General features: G+C 27.7%; 1 protein-coding gene and 1 long non-coding RNA gene across 17 annotated transcripts; both read left to right on the top strand.

Annotated features, from left to right (window-relative positions):
• Positions 1-1,813: 1,813 nt before the first annotated feature.
• On the top strand, positions 1,814-6,188 carry LOC112744149 (wax ester synthase/diacylglycerol acyltransferase 4). The gene is made up of 5 exons (XM_025793658.2): positions 1,814-2,033; positions 2,695-3,270; positions 4,177-4,530; positions 4,999-5,136; positions 5,805-6,188. The coding sequence occupies exons 1-5, from the start codon at positions 1,863-1,865 to the stop codon at positions 5,946-5,948; spliced, it is 1,383 nt and encodes a 460-aa protein (XP_025649443.1). The 5' UTR covers positions 1,814-1,862; the 3' UTR covers positions 5,949-6,188.
• A 2,136-nt stretch (positions 6,189-8,324) lies between these two features.
• Positions 8,325-15,158, top strand: LOC112744148 (uncharacterized). Of its 16 annotated transcripts, none has more exons than XR_011871350.1 (13): positions 8,325-8,637; positions 8,910-9,856; positions 9,950-9,992; positions 10,129-10,231; positions 11,247-11,327; positions 11,783-11,868; positions 12,026-12,080; positions 12,261-12,377; positions 12,713-12,783; positions 13,216-13,363; positions 14,014-14,108; positions 14,650-14,783; positions 14,911-15,158. It is a non-coding gene; the product is annotated as an uncharacterized lncRNA (long non-coding RNA). The 16 variants fall into 16 exon arrangements; XR_011871348.1 differs by having other exon boundaries at positions 14,890-15,158; XR_011871355.1 differs by having other exon boundaries at positions 14,644-14,783.
• The last annotated feature ends 1,915 nt before the right edge of the window (positions 15,159-17,073 follow it).

Here is a 17,073-nt window from a genome sequence, read left to right as displayed (position 1 = left end):
AGTTGAGAACAAAAATGATACTTTACTCTACAATCAATTATTGATTATTAATTATGTTATCTTCTTTAACTAGTTAATTTCACAGCATGTATATTAATAATATTAAGTCTATTTTCTAATGCAAATATGTTAAATTTGATAAATCATCGGCATGAGAAAAAAAGGGTGCAAACTGCATAATTTTCACAATTTTTTTTTAATTAGGAATGGTAGAGGTCATTAGAATTTATTATTTTTGACTACTATTTTTAGTCATCATCTCAATTCTTTTAGTTTATTAATGATTCTCTAATATTCTTCCTTTTTAATTTCATAATGGATTGTGACGGTATTAAACTCCTAATTTAAAAAAATGCACTAAATTGCGACAATTTTAAACCGCTACAAATCAGTTTATTATTTAGTGACAGTTATGCTAATAATTGCTGGTAACCACCGCAAATCCTAATATCCGCAACTTAAAGGTAGCGATCCTTAAGCAGGTGGTAATCATTTTGCTAAAACCGCCACAAAACCCTAAAAAAATCATCATTAATTCCTGCCTCCCATGTAGTGATAGGTAAAAGTGTAAAACCCATATACATGCACATGATTGAAGGCGGAAGCCCATCCCTACGCAATAAAGATTCTGCCACATACTTTGACTATCACAATCCCTAAGTCTCAAGGCAAAATTCCATTCCTAACAGATAATCCGATCCATGCACCTCACGAGCTTAGTGTTGTTTTTTAATTTTCTGGTATATAAAACATGCATCTCAAATATCAGACATGTATTTATGATTTATTTTTTAATTCATTTTGAATTGCTCTACCCATGATACATATATAATCAGGTTCTGCACCTAATAAATGGGTACAAATCTACTAGCCTACTGCCCAACTACTATAAATTAATCTTGCAAATGGTTGGAACACATCCATTGGTGCCATTTTTCACAAAATTGTCACATTAATAATCTAGCTTATGAAAGATTTCAATATAGTTTTGTCCTATAAAATTAAAATTCATTTTAAATAGTTTAAAGTTAAATAGTATATATTATATATAAATATATAAATAATCACTCACATAATATAAAATTATTTAATATATTTGACTAAATTATTGTCCTTAAACAAAAAATATATTCGTATATGTAGTCACTATAAGATTAACGTTAGAAATAATGGAGTCCCATTGTTGAATTCTTAAAAGTAAAGAATCTGGTCACTTTTGGGACGAGTAATATATAATAAAACCACGTATTCAATTTTGCATGCAAGTATATGGATTATTATGGAGCATAACCTGCTTCCTCTGAGGTATCTGTGAATATCCACGTGCTCATAAATGATCACTAAATAAATTTCGCTAAAGATCAGATTCAACTAAATATTAAAATAATAATTTTAAATATTCATAAAAAAATTTCAAAAATAAACAGAATTTATTATTTTTTTATTAATATTTTTAATTATCAATTTAAATTTTTTAATCTAACCATCTAATAATATAATTTTTAATATATATTTTTAAATGTTATTAATTAATTATTAAAAAAATAATAAATAAATTTACTAATTTTTTAATATTTCTTTGTTCCTAATTAATATAATAAGCCGACGCACCAACTACTGTTACTGTTGCAATTATTCAATTCACAGGGATATGTGTAGATGTGGAGGATAATAAAGAGATCAGATAGCTAGAGTGCTAGAGAGATAAATAAAATATAATGGTCTTTTTTTTATATTGATTAAAAAAAATTTCATTATATATATATATATATATATATACTAGTACTAGTGTTAGTATATATATAGAGATTACTCTTCTGAAGAAAGTCATGAGAAGAAGCAAGTAGTAAGAATATTATTATATGGAGGATTTGAAAGAGCCGGTGAGTCCAACGGGACAATTTTTGGAGAGCGATTTTCTGAATTTATACATTATTGGTGTCTTAGAATTTCAAGTTCCAATTCATAATTTGCCAATTGTGTCTCTTGTTAGAGATGCTTTTCATTGCATTCCTCGCTTCACCTCCATAATGGTCAGCTCTCTCTCACACTCAAATATATATACATACATACAACTCTAAGTTTTGTACAATTATTGATGAACATAATTTCAAGTTGATATATATTTTTATGACAAATGTTATATAGGGGCTATTTTTTTATTAATATTTTATTTTTGTATTATTAAAATTTAATATTTAATATTTAAAATTTAATATAAAAATATTTTTGTTAGTAAAAAATAATAAATTTTATTGATCATATAATATTGTTCATATCTTATGCTTGTCATCTCACAATATTTTTTTATGGATTTATAATTATCTTTCAAAATTATTTCTTAACAAAGTTAGTTTAATTACTATTAATTTTTATAATTTCACTAATTTTTTATTAGATTCTTATAATTTAAAAATTTATAATTAAATCTTTATACTAAATAAAAATTTATGATTAGATCTTTACTGATTGTTTATTTCTTAGAAAAAAATAATAATTTTAGAATATTCTATCATTCATTGTACAAACAAAATTTATCTTTTGTATATATATATATGAGACCATACCATTATAATAATAATGTAGGTAGAAATTAAAAAATTCTAATATTATTATTGGTATCCAAATTTACATAATTTGCAAGGCTTATTAAACATTTAATTCTTAATTAACCTTGTTTGAGTACACATATAGGTTGTTGACCAAAAAGGAGTGAAGAGATGGAAAAGAGTTGAGGTAAAATTTGAGGAACATATAATTGAGCCAAAGTTTAGTGATGCCATGTCAATGGAGAAGCAATATGGTGAGTACTTATCAGGCATAGCAATGGAGAAGCTTCCAAAAAACAAGCCATTATGGGAAGCTCATATAATCAAATACCCAACAAAAAATGCTGCCGGAACCGTAATCTTCAAATTCCACCATGCAATTGGAGATGGTTACACTATCATGGGCCTCCTTCTTTCTTCCCTTCAAAGACATGATGATCCTTCACTCCCATTATCATTTCCATCAAAGTCATCATCATCCTCCAATAAAGATTATAATAGTAACAAATTGTTCTTACTTAAGATATTGCCTAAGCTTTTCTCTATCACTTTCAATTCCATTGTTGATTTTGGATGGAGTGTGATGAAAAGCACTTTTTTGGAAGATGATGAGACACCAATAAGGTCTAATGTTGAAGGAGTGGAGTTTCTACCAATTACCATATCACATATCTCATTTTCTATTCATCATATCAAAGAGATTAAATCTAAACTTGGAGTGGTAAGGATGGTTAATTATGTTAATTCCTTTTCCTAATTATTTATTTTGTTTTTCTTAAATATTCAGATTTTCTTTTTTCTTTCTATGAGATCTATATAGGGTTTCTTATTAGCTTCCCTTCTAACATATATAGTAATCTAATGTTTGGGTAGATAGATGGGAATGCAACATATTAGGTAGTTATTAATTAATGCATGCATGGATGATTTATTTTAGAAAATGAATATATAAGAAACAAATATTTTATTGGACAATTTTTCTAGTGTTAAATTTTTTTTTTTTTACTTTTACTGTTTTAGAAGATTTAGAATTTAAAATTTAAATTATTTTTTGGGTTTGTTTGGACGTTATTTTTGAAAAAATATTTTTTTTAAATGATATTTTTTTAAAAGATTTTTTATAAAAATAAAAGTGATTTTATGTTTGGATATCTCATATAAAAATATCTTTTTATTTATCAATTATATTTGACTAAAACAAAATAAAAATACTTTTTTATTCATTTATTATATAAAAATATCTTTTAAAAAAAAGATATAAATTATAGTTTTATAAAAAAATATTTTTTTATTTTTTAATTTTATTTTTATTATTAAAAATTTGTCAAATATACTAAAAAATAAAAGAATATTTTAAAATTTAGGATTTAGAGATGAGAACTGAGGAGAAAGAAGATTATAAATATAAGAATGAAAATATAATTTCAAAAAAAGTTGGCTAGAATTGAAATGTTAGTCTATAGAAAGTTATTTTCTAGTAGAATATTATATATATATTTATCAACAGAAATACTAGCTAATTTAACATAGTTAAAGGCGGCGGTTTGAAAAATATTTTTATATTTATAATGATTATAAAGAATTTAATTGACTTTTTTTGTTTAACATAATATTATTATTATTGCAGACTATAAATGATGTGATCACTGGAATAATCTTCTACGGGATCCGATTATACATGCAAGATATGGATTATAAATCAAGAAAATTGAAATCAACAGCAATGGCAATAGTGAACACAAGGAATGTTAAGGATTATCACACAGTGCAAGATATGCTAAAGACTAATGCAAAGGGTGTTTGGGGAAACCATATTTCTTATATGCATGTTTCAGTGCCAAAATTACAAGACTACCCAATTTCAAACCCACTCCAATTTGTTAAGAAAGCACACAATTCCATCAAGAGGAAGAAGAATTCTTTTGCTACTATTCTAACTGAAAAGCTTCTTCGGATGGAACATAAATTAAAAGGCTCAGAGGTAAGCTTAACTTTTTTTTTTTAAATATATTAAATTTGATGATCCTAAAATCTTATATATTATTATTGAAGTTTATAACTAAGTTATGAAAAAATATAAAGAACTAATTTTTAGCCAATTAATTTTTTTAATTGTAAATTTTTTTTTTATTTTTTGAAAAAAAAATTAAAATTTATAATTTAGAATTTAAAATTTAAGTTAAATATAATAATTAAAAAAATTATTAATATTAACTGAAAAGAAATAATTCTGTAACATTACTTTTAACTTTTAAGTTATTATCTATCACACATTTAGATTGAATCACATGCAATAAAATAAATGTTCTTATTTTTTCTAATGGATTTTATATTTATATATATACTAGCTAGTTCAATAATAGATTTATGCAATTACCTACCTAACCAAATTAATGACCATGTTGCTCCATCATTTTAATTAATGTGTCGTGATAATATAATGTTACAGGAAGTCTCTAAAAATATACATAGGACACTAAGAAATTCAAGCTTATTGATTTCCAACATGGTTGGACCAATGGAGCAAATGGCTTTGGCTAATCATCCCATAAAGGATTTATTCTTTACACTCTGTGGTTTGCCTCAGGTAACTTGTATATACTAACTTTCTTCCTCTCTATCAAATAACAATGAAATCTTAATTATATGGAAATTGACAAAATAGAAATTTATATAACGATGATCTCACCTTAGGTTAAATAATAATAATATCTAAATATGTCATATAAGATAAAAACTCAGGTGCAGTCGACTTCACGTGAAGTTGATAGCTGAGAGTCGTTAGATGAAAATTTAGTCAAATCAGTTAAATCATTTAACGGCTCTTAGTTATCAACTTCACGTGAAGTCGAATGCACCTGAGTATCCACCGTCATATAATATTGTATGATTTAAAAAGAGATGTGTCGGTTCACATATCGATTAAGAAAAATTTCAGGTATTTCTAAAATATCAATGTTTTAATAGTTTTACTCTATTTAGTCATTAATCTCAATTATAAAAAAAATATATAATATATATTAATTAAAATTAATAATTAAAATTATTAGAATAATATCGGTATTCTAGGAGCATTTAAAATTTTTTCTATAATTTATTACTTTGGCTAATAATTATATAACTTATAAAATAATATAATAATGCTTCATTGTAATAAAGGAAAACCAACCCATTTTTTACAAATAAATTGTATCAAGATAACAAATAAAATAATCTTATATATGCATGCCCTGAAAAATGTTATTATTTTTGCAGAGTCTTGTAGTGACAATTTTGAGCTATATGGGGATGTTAAGAGTGACACTTGCAACAGAAGAAGGGTTCATAGATGAGCGAAAACTTGTTTGGAACCTCAACAAAGCCTTTGAGGAAATACTTCATGAAGCAGAAAATGTGTAGTATTCCTATAAGAAGCACCAAGCCTTAATTAGAGAGACTCAATAATCAATTAATTAATGACACACATATGTGTGTGTGTGATGCTATATATATGATTATTCACAAAGAGATTTTCTATGTGTCAAAGTACTTTAAGGAAAGAATAAAAAGGATACCTAGGTTTGGACCACAGTTATATTATTTTACTAGTGTTTTTTCTTAATATATAAATATTTGATATATAAAAGGAAATTTCACTTCTTTCATCTGTTGCATTCCATCATCTTTTATATATATATTCTACATGAGTAGTAATTGATTTTTAGTTCGTTTCATTTTTTCAGCTTGTTGTAGCTAGCATTTACCATTAGTTTTCTTTTTTATCATTATTGTTTCTAAGCAGTATTGTTGAGTAATATATATAATTCCGTTATGAGAAATAGAAAAAAAAAATATTAGAAAGATAAGAATGTGTTAGGGTTGGATTTTATTTTTAGTATTTTATGATTTTCTATTTTTAAAAGTTTGTAAAAAAAAAAAGTAAAATTAAGAAAATTTTATTTTTTATTTTTACATTTTACTTTTTCTTTTCTCTTAATGAAGTTTTTGAAATAAAAAATATTTAAAATAAAAACAGAAAATAAAAATAAAATGAAATAAGTTTCCAAAGATGATAAAAGCATAAATTTCGTTGAACTTTGATATAACTGCGGTTTGTTTAGATGTCATTTTCAGAAAATATATTTTTTTAAAGATTTTTTTAATAGATTTTTTTATAAAAATAAAAGTAATTTTATGTTTAGATATCTCATGTAAAAATATATTTTTATTTATTAATTACGCTATTAAAAAAATACATAATTGATAGATAAAAAGATTTTTTTATATGAAATATCTAAACATAAAATCACATTTACTTTTGTAAAAAATCTCTTAAAAAAATTATTTAAAAAAGATATTTTTCGAGAATGAAACTCAAACAAGTCTAATATTTAGGTAAAATAAAATAAAAATATTTTTTTATTCATTTATTACATAAAAATATCTTTTTTTAATACTTTTATTTTTATTATTAGAAGTTTGCCAAATATACTAAAAATAAAAAGTGATCATTTTTCATTAAGAAATATTTTTTTTATCGATTTAACGCCTAAACAAGCACCTTTTATTTTTAATCCTTTATGAATACTCTTTATAAGACACAGTACTGACAAAATAATTTCTTTTATTATTATTATTATTAAGTGATTGATTCAATACGATTACTAATTTATACGTATCAGTATAATATAAAATGTAGAGAAATGAAAATTTGTCGTGTAGATTGTATTTAATTTTAGAGATTTTATTAACATTTATTTTTTATTTATTTTTAAAAATTATTAGATTATTATATATACAAAAACACCTTTATAAATAATAAAAAAACAAATATATTTTTATAATTATTTTTATTAAATAATTAAATAATTTTTTTTATATGATAACAATATCCTTCAATCAAAATTAAAATAAAATTAATTTAATAATTTCAACAAAACAGAAAAATCAAAATCAAATCAGTTTGTGTTTGTTCTTCTTCATTCAGTATCAAAATTCATTGTTGCACCAAAAATATAAACCAAACCCTAACCAAGCAAAAACTTAGAACCATTCCACTTCTCTAGATTATGAATTTTAAACCCAATTTAAATCAAACCATTTAAAAAAAATAATTTTAAACCAAAAAAATTCAAACCAAATTATATCAATTTTATAGTTTGATTTTTTAATCCAAACTATTTAACCAATATAAATATCCGGATCCGATTTAGGATTTAAAATTGGAAAAATCCTAATCTGAAGTCACAAAACCTCTTCGACTCTTTCTCTTGGTTTTCTCATCTTCTGACTAGGACTGACAATTTATACTCTACTTGTGGGTAACCCAACCCGGTCTAATCCGTTCGGGTAGGGTCCTACCCGCTACGGGTAGGGTAGAGTACGGTCCGGGTATGTCTGTGGGTAGGGTAGCGTACGGGTTTAAGGTGTACCCTACCCTACCCTATCCGCACCTCAAATATAACACATATTTTATAAAAATTAGGTATATAGTGAAGGAAGTGAGAGTTAAACCCACAACCTCTCTTATGTAATGACTTACAATAAGTGAACAACCACTAAATTAGTTAGTTAATTTAGTAATTTAAAGCATTAGCTTGTTATTTTTTATGTTATTAATATGTATAAAATTTAAAATGATTGAATTTTATATTTACTTTCAAAAAATTTGATATTTCTGCGAGTAGGGTAGTGTAGGGTTTAGAACTTTAGGGTGCGGTTAGGGTCGAGAGATTCTCAACCCGCAGGTAGGGTAGGATAGAGTTTTAATAGAATTTTCAACCTGCGGGTAGGGTTAAACCCTACCCTACCATACCCATTGCCAACCCTACTTCTGACTCTTCTTATCATCTGAACTCGGCTGCCGGCGCTTATTGTCTGCCGCAGCCGGCTCTTATTGTCTCAGCCGCAGCTGGCACCGGAGCAGGCAGCTGGCACTGCAGTTTCGTATCTTCCGCCGCCACCACAAGTGTGTCTCGTCTCTGGTCGTAGCTTGCGCCTCTTTGGATCGTAGTCACACCGCCGCTCTGTTCCGCCGTCTTTTGTTCTGCTGTCCGCCTTTCTTTGTCTTGACCAGCTCTGTTTTCTGGTACCCTCGCCTTTCCTCAAGGTTCTTCTCTGTTCTCTGTTCTGCCGTTTTCTGTTCTTTGCATTTTCTTTTTGGGTTCTACCGTTCTAAGGGTGTAGAGAATTTGAGTTTGCATATGTGATATTAGTTTATGAATCAAGAATCCTTATGTATGGTTCAATAATGCTTAATTGGTTTTGTTTGTCTTGAATTTGAGTTGGATGTTGCATGAATTCGAATTTGTTCCCTTTCCATTTATATGCGAATTATATTTTCTTTGTTGAGACTATGTTGAGTTGTGTGATTTATTACAGCAATGACACAAGGACGAGGCTTACATTTGTCACATTGAGAAAGTTGAAGGGGAGCTTTTCATTGGAAGAAGCCAAAACCAAGAAACAAGTATAAATTGAAAAAACAACATTTGCTGCACCCAAATCTAAGGGAAGCAAAGGTTTTTTTTTTTTTTTCCAAAGTTAGGAGTGGACTCGAATCTGTGAACCTCTAGGTGAGTATGTGGAGTCATTTGATCTATAGCTCGTTGGCCTGCATCTAAGTTTTTGCTTGGGTTAGGGTTTGGTTTATTATTTTTGGGGCAACAATGAATTTTGATACCGAATGAAAAAGAGCCAACACAATCTAATTTGATTTTTATTTTTTTTGTTTTGCTGAAATTATTAGATTGATTTGATTTTAATTTTGATTGAAGGATATTTTTGACATATAAATAAAAAGAATTATTTAATTATTTAATTAAAAAATTATTTAATTATTAATAAAAATAATTATAAGAATATATTTATCTCTTTATTATTATTTATAAAGATGTTTTTGTTTATATAATAATTTAATAATTTTTAAAAATAAATAAAAATAAATGTTAATAAAAATAAATATAATTCACCTGGCAAAACCGGAGAAGATGAAGATGAGAGAGAGCTGGAACTCTTGGTGGGGAGGAGTAGGTAGCGCAGGTAGGGAGAAGACTTCCTCCGGCATCACAAAACCGGAGAGGGTTAAAGGAGAGAAAGACAGTAAGAGACACAGACGCTAGATCAAGAGAGAAAGGAAGAGGAATGAGGCGACAACGGTGATGGTGGCCATCGCCGCTGTTGGTTCCGCAGTCCTCCGTATAATGGCTTCGTAGTCCTTCCTTCGCGGGCGGCAGCAGGTTCTGCGAATGCGATGACCCAGTTCCTTACGACGGTGTACTTCAGTGATCTGGACGTGCTCCTATGGAGTTTTGATTCTGATGAACATAGTAATGCTTAAATATTTTGTCCTATATATTTAACAGAAAATGCCTGTTTTCAGCCAAAATTTGAACTAGACTAATATTTTATTTTTGTTTCAGGCAGTGCTTCCATAGCAATGCTAAGGAAATTGGCTTCATTAAGGTATCTTTGTCCCTAAACTTGATCTTCAGTCAATTTATTTATAACAAGTGGGCTTGGGACTATTGATTGCAAGGAATTTCTGATGACCACTGACTTCTCTACACCTTTTCTCTCAATCTCTCCTCTCTTACACCAGGGTCTCCTCCCACGTTTCCATCAAAGCAGAGATGAAGAAAACATGACGGTGAAGAGGGGAAGCACGAGAGAAGAAAGAAACATCCTTATTTCAGTAATTGATTGTAGGTTTATTTTTTTCTCTCCTTTCAAATGATCATAGATAAAATCAGCTAAGAAGTGAATTGTTTTAAGGTAGAGTGTTTGGATTGTGTCAAAAAAAATTTCAAAGTTACTATCATCGTGTTTATCAGTACAAGAATTTAATTTTTCGTTGTTTTCCATTTGTTTTAGTAATCTGATTTATGTGGTGTGTTTTCTAAAATTCTTTGTCATCATGGATGGAACCCATATTCTTCACAATTACTGTCTTATATATAATTTGCTTTGGTTTGATGATTTGTAGATAATGATGACATTCTTTATGCATACAGTTATGGAATGTCAGCTTAAAATGCAAGGAACATTATTGGTATCAGATTATTGACATATAAAATGCCACACTTGCATAAATTTCCACTCTTTAATTTTAGAGGTTTTCAATCATATAAGGAAGCAAAGTTTCTTTTTGACATTTTTTTGGGAATAGCATTACTTATTTGGCATCCCTTTGATCCTGCACATGGTCTGACCAATGGTGTTCTTCTAACTGATATTGAAAGGGATTGAGATGCATTCTTACATGGTTTAACCCTATATATCAAGGCTTTACTCTTCCATATTTGATGGGATATTTTATCCCAATCTAGTTTTTATACTTTTATACATGTCAAAAGTTTTCTCTTCTTTTTTAAACAAAAAGTGCTCTCTTCATTCATGTGATGGTAATGTGTCTTTGTGAGAAAATTCTAGCTCACATATGCTTTTTCTTTCTTTGGATGCATGTAGTATTTTTACTTCTACGTTGAAACGTACTATATATTTAAGTTAAGATGTTATAAGTTTGTTGGTGCAAGCATTATAGGCACAATTTTAAAACAGTATTCTAGGCTTAGAGAAATTTCCAAAGCAATGATGTACTCAATTATGTGCAGGTCCTTGACAATTATGGTAATGAAATGTGATATATATGTTTTTTTTCTATAATATTCAGTTTCAAAAGTTTGCTAGAAGATGCTACACTTAACTCTCTTTTTGCAGGGACTTCATGCTTTCATGCCTGAGCCAGCTCAAGAGGAGATCTTCTCCCTTTGGGAACAAGTTGTTGTTGCCTGTATGAAGGTATGAAATATGTATCTTAATTTTTTTAACTTCATGAAATTAAATGAATTTATTTGGATGCAGTTTGTTGAATTGCAAGAAATTTAAAATTAATATAGCTAATCAGTTCTCAATTTTTTGAATTTGTTCTTCATCTGGTTAGAATTATTTTAGAATTCTAAAATATTGGTCGATCTACCATAATTTTTTTTCTTTCAAACGAATGAAGTGGCTTTAGAATTAAAGAAATAACTAATGAGAATTTTAAATAATTTAAGGTGGCTTCTTTAGGAATTTAAATGAGGTGTTACTTTATTTAGTTTCAATATGTGTGTATGTTTGAATTCCTTAAGAGGCTTTGCAGAATAAAAGGACATCTATTTAGTATTTTAGGGGCTTTAAATTACTTTATTGTAAGCTTTAAACTACATATGTGAATTAAGTGATGATTTTGAAGTTTAATTCTGCAAACTAAGATCAAGGAGAAGCTAGTGGAAGGTGAAAACAAGATCAAGTGCAAAATGAGGACTTTAATTGTAAGTTCTGGAGAAAACTTATGCTGGTAAGTGAAAGCTTTTTAGCCATTTTTTAAAAATTTTGTAGTACCTATTTTGTTTTTTGGTTTTTCCCACGGTTTAGGTGGATTGTGAAGTGGATTTTCTGTTGAAAATTAAAATGTGAAAGTAAATGTTATGGTGCTGTGCTTTTTTTTGGTTCAGGGGAGGCTTACCCTTTAGAAGCAGTGCAAGGGAGTTATTTTGATCATACTTTCGAGTATGGTAACTAAGAGCTATATTTCTCTCTTCTACTTCTGTATCAAAAAAATTAAAGAGAAAAAATAAACAGAGAAGGCTCTATTTTGAACATTCTTTCTAGATTTACTACCATACCTATTATTCATTTGTTCAGTTTCAAGTCTTTCATGTTTGATAAATATGTGATTCAATTATTTAGGGCTTTTTCTTATTGGAAAAAGGAGAAGTTAATGGATCCATGAAGAAAGTGGGTGAACATTTTTTTGAATCAGCCAAAATTAAACCCTAAGAATGGAAGAAATTCTGCAACAACAGGGTATTACTTTGGCTTACTATTTCCTATGCTTCCATATATACTATGTGATGATATAAATTATGTATAGAACAATTCTATCATTTCTATGTCTTACATTATCAAGTATGAGGAAATTGAAAATTCTGCATTACTCGAGTGACTATTACTGAAAACCCTTGAGGATTCTGTGATCTTGTTCTTTATTTAAAAAGCAATTAGCATGTATGTTTAGTCACTTAATTTTTTCCAGCAATTCAGCTGTAGGTAACTTGAGAAATCAACATAGAGTCATAGACTTCTACAACTTATCTTTAGTTTCTTATGTTCCAACTTATGATTAAGGTATCATTGTTTAGACAATACTTAGCAACAGATGATTAGAAGGCACTAATCCTATCTAAAGAAGACCATAATGTCATCTGTAAAGGTAATAATTTTAATGTAATTATGATATGAGTTGTGAATGTTGTTGTTCCATTTTATCAGTGAAATTTTTTGTAAATTGTTATAGTTACTTCCATTGCATTCCATTCCATTTTCTCATCAAATACTTCATCCTTACATTTATTGATATGCTATTCATTTCGAATTGGATGATGATGCCAATGGGTCATGTAACAATTCATCTTAGTTCTCTTTTCCTTTAATGTATTTTATTTATTTATTTATTTTGCATTATGTGTTTATCATTGAGTAGAGGAAGATGGTCAGTATTTATTACGTGCTTTCTGTATAAAGCATATGGTTTTCTCTTTGTTTTTAATTTTCTTTCTTAGCACGTATATATGTTTTTTTATTTTTTATTTTTTATTTCTAACAAGTTCTTTATGTTTGCTGTCATAATATTTTAATCTGGCAGTCATTCTTAAAATTCCATTCATTCTTATGATTGGGAGTACCACAATGAGCAGCACTGAAGCATTAAAAGCAGGATTATGTGAAAAGGCATTAATAGTAACTCATTATTATCTTGATTTGCGATGGCCAGCATTAGCACTTTAATTAAGGTGAGGAGATAGATTTGCTGTTAGATAAATGTCTCATACAATGATCTTTGCCTTCCTGAAAGCATTTTATGGTGGCATTAACACTCTTTAAATTGACATTTGTCATTTGAATTTGATGTTTTTCCTTTCCTTTAACAATTCATAAATAATAGATGAGACTATTGGACATCAAGACCAATCTTTGGTCTAACTTTTAATTTCTGACATTAAACGTTTCGTAAATTAATTAATACTTGACCATCTATAATTCATTGTTCAATCTTATTTGGTAACAAAGGATACAAAGAGTGGCGTGTTCTATTGTTCTAATAATTCCACCACTTTTTCCATGTCATTACATCCATAATTATATTGGCGGCCGTAGAAGATTTGCTTTATTTTTTTCTTAGTAGATAGTCGACATTGTTTATTTCCAGGAACCAATTCTAATTGCTCAAAGTTATTATTTGTTTTAATTTCTTTTTTTTTGGTGTTAATTGTCTGTTGTGTGATTGTAAGAGATGTGATTTAGTGTTTCAGTGTTACCATTTTTGTGTATATGCAAAATGGCATGAAAATCTATGTTCATTAGTGATGTTTTAACTGGACTGAGTGAAAAAAAAAAAAAGAAAAAGAAAAATAATTAAGCTCTTTCATTTTCTTTTTTGCAGCTTCGATGCTTCTATAGGCAGCCATCACTATGTGGAAACTTAGTGCATAGTGTGCATAATTTAATTATAAGATTTTCTTCCTAAAATTTATGCAGGTAATTTTGGTTTTTTCTATGCTATATATATTTTGGGAAGATGTTCTTTTTTACTTATTTTTTTTAAAAGAAAATAATCTTTTTTGCCCCCTCTTGACTTGTGCTTTATGCATTGTCTCAATTCAAGATTGAATTCCAAATCTAAATGCATATAGTATTAGATTACATTAATTTTGTGATAGTGTGATATTATTGGTATTTTGATTTCTTTTTCCTTTGTTAGTAAAATCAAAATTAGTCTTCTAATATAATTCCTTCTTATGGAGACAATATGTCATCACTTTATGGTTGGGGACAATATTTTTTTTTTTTTTGTTTTTTTGTTTTGTTTTGAGTTTATTTTTCTTTTTCCATGATTACTTTTAGATGGGGTGTCATTGGTGCAGTATGAGTACTGCAAATGCACTTGAGTGTGATACTGTGTTTCATTTATATGTTTATATTTATTTCTTAGTAAAGTACCTTGCTTTAGTTAGGGTTTTTCGTGCCATTGTGGAATCATTTCTAAGCTTCACTCTGTCGTATTTTTTTGAAGCTGCAGTTACATTTGGTTTAGACAATTCTTAGGCCTGTTATAGAACTTCAACGAAACTACTTGGATTATTATGCTGAAAATAGAGAAGAGAAAATGCTTATTCCACAGGCTGTTATTTCTTTCCTCAGGAATATCCGCAGGTCAGTTTTCTCTTATATTAAGGAAATATCCTCTTATATTTATGTTGTGTTTATGTTAAACAAACTTTCAGCAAAAAAACGCCACCATGAATCTGTGAATTTTCAGGATCATGTGTTTTCTCTATAGGGAATGGAGTATGTGCTGCATGGAGTCATTGCTTTGGGGATAATGGCTGCTGGTGGTGTGCTCTCAGGAGGGAATCCAGCATCACATGTTTTACAGATTAAGAAGCAAGGTGATTCTGCTGATGCCAAATTAGTTGTCACACTTTAAATTATGACAAGATGATTGTTTTAAGTATAATTATGTAATTCCTTTTTTTGTTAAACAAAATTTTGGCAATTGTCTAAAGCATGATTTTTTTTAAGATTCAATTTCTGTAGAAACTTTTTTCTTTTGGTTTAAAAATATTTTAAGAGTTTAGCTAAAAAAGTGTATTAAAGGTAGTTGTTAAATTTACAAGTACTAAAACTTAAATTTATTTTAATAAATGTATTACAAACTTTAACGCTTTATTTGTCCATAAAGATTATTTTTTGTCACCACCTTAACATTTAATATAAACAAATTAATTGTGGGATCAAAATCAATCTTGAGTTGTTTTTGTATCAAAATCTGAATAAATATGATAAATGACATGAGATCCAAAAAATTTATTAAATATTTTTGTATTTTGGTTCACTTCAATAAACGACTATAGAATTTGAAACTTCTTGAGTTTGAAATTTGATTTTAGCAAGTTTAAACTCTAACCTATTATGACTGGAGTTGCTCCAGTAGCACTAGAAGTCTTTTTTTTAGGTGGTTATTAATGTGTTATTGTCCAAGAGGTAAATATATGATTTTTGGTTCTACAATTTTGCTAATTTATTAAGATGGTTATTATTTTGACAATCTAAAAGTTTTTCCAATAATTTCTGTTGTACTAATGTAAAAATTCTTCTTATTCTTTTAAATTAATTTTTTTGTGCACATTTTCTTAGTGTTATTTATCTGTGACGTGTGTGTGTTTGATATGCAAAGTATCATGGATGACATCAACTACTTTCCCATAGATGCTTATTCTGAACTGTGAAGTCCTTGCTAAATTTTTAAGAATGCAGCCTCATTTGGAATTTCACCGATGTTACTCTTATGTTCTTCAAATCTTACAAAGTTAGATAAATAAATAAAAAAAAAAAAAAGAAAACTATGTTAGATAACACACATATTATGAAACTAAAGAATTTAAAAAAAAAAAATACCCACCTATTTTTAAATTGGATGACATTTACATCTTCAACATTGAAGAATACCCAAAAAGTGCACACTCCATTATTTTTCTATATCAAATAGAATGTTTAATGTTAAATATATTTTTTTATAACAAAATAAACAAAAAATAATTATAACTCAAAAAGTAATTACTAATAAAATAACATCAAATAATTAATTATTTTAAATTTGTAAGAAACAAACCACGAAAAGAATGCTTTTTATTATTTTTTTTTTAAATTTGAATACTTTTTTTTTCAAAATTAATCCGAAGCGATTTTTTCAAAAAATTTAAATACGTAGACGTTTAAAAACGATGCCTTTGAATCCAAAAAATTATAACGAAGCTTAATGTTAGTTAAGATACATTTGTTACTTATTAATAATATTAATAAAAATATTTATAATAAAATAAATTAAAATAATAATTTAAAAAGATGAGATTATAAAAAATTTTATATTTATAAAAATAAATATATAATTATCCATAATCAATCTTTAATTCAATAATAGTGTACTTGGTAGATTTGTCATCCTTTTCAAGAGTTCTCTTACTCCCAATTCCAAAATATCCTTCAAGAGTTCTCTTACTCCCAATTCCAAAATATCCAACAACATCTGAAATGATTTAAAATAAAAAAAATTATTATCAATAAATTTGTTAAAAAAAAAAACACAACCGAAATTATCAATAAAACAAATAAATTTATAAATAAATTATACTTTTCTAAAATAACAAACTTACTAACTAAATACATACGTGCAATCATACCCAAGAGCATCGAGAGTGTCAAAACTCACAAACTTAAATCTATATTGTGAGAAACTTGACGATTCTGGAAATCTGTGCACAGTACGCCTGGTAATTTCCGTATGGCAATGGAGAATTTCCGTAACTTGGTAGTGTCCATAGCCGTATCACTCTATACGTACATACAAATTGTCGATTGTAGGACTGATGTCTGTAATTTTGTGAATTCCAGCCATTGGAATAAGTAGAGAGATTTTGGATATATGTAAAGAAAGAGATTGATG

Source organism: Arachis hypogaea, chromosome 14, assembly GCF_003086295.3.
Source record: "Arachis hypogaea cultivar Tifrunner chromosome 14, arahy.Tifrunner.gnm2.J5K5, whole genome shotgun sequence".
NCBI lineage: Eukaryota > Viridiplantae > Streptophyta > Magnoliopsida > Fabales > Fabaceae > Arachis > Arachis hypogaea.
This window is presented reverse-complemented; position numbering and strand designations above follow the sequence as displayed.

Excerpts from the sequence above, each read along its gene's own strand:
- LOC112744149 (XM_025793658.2), top strand. The coding sequence starts at position 1,863 with ATGGAGGATTTGAAAGAGCCGGTGAGTCCAACGGGACAATTTTTGGAG. Across the intron at positions 2,034-2,694 it reads CTCGCTTCACCTCCATAATG|GTTGTTGACCAAAAAGGAGT; the intron begins GTCAGCTCTCTC and ends GTACACATATAG. Across the intron at positions 3,271-4,176 it reads TTAAATCTAAACTTGGAGTG|ACTATAAATGATGTGATCAC; the intron begins GTAAGGATGGTT and ends TTATTATTGCAG.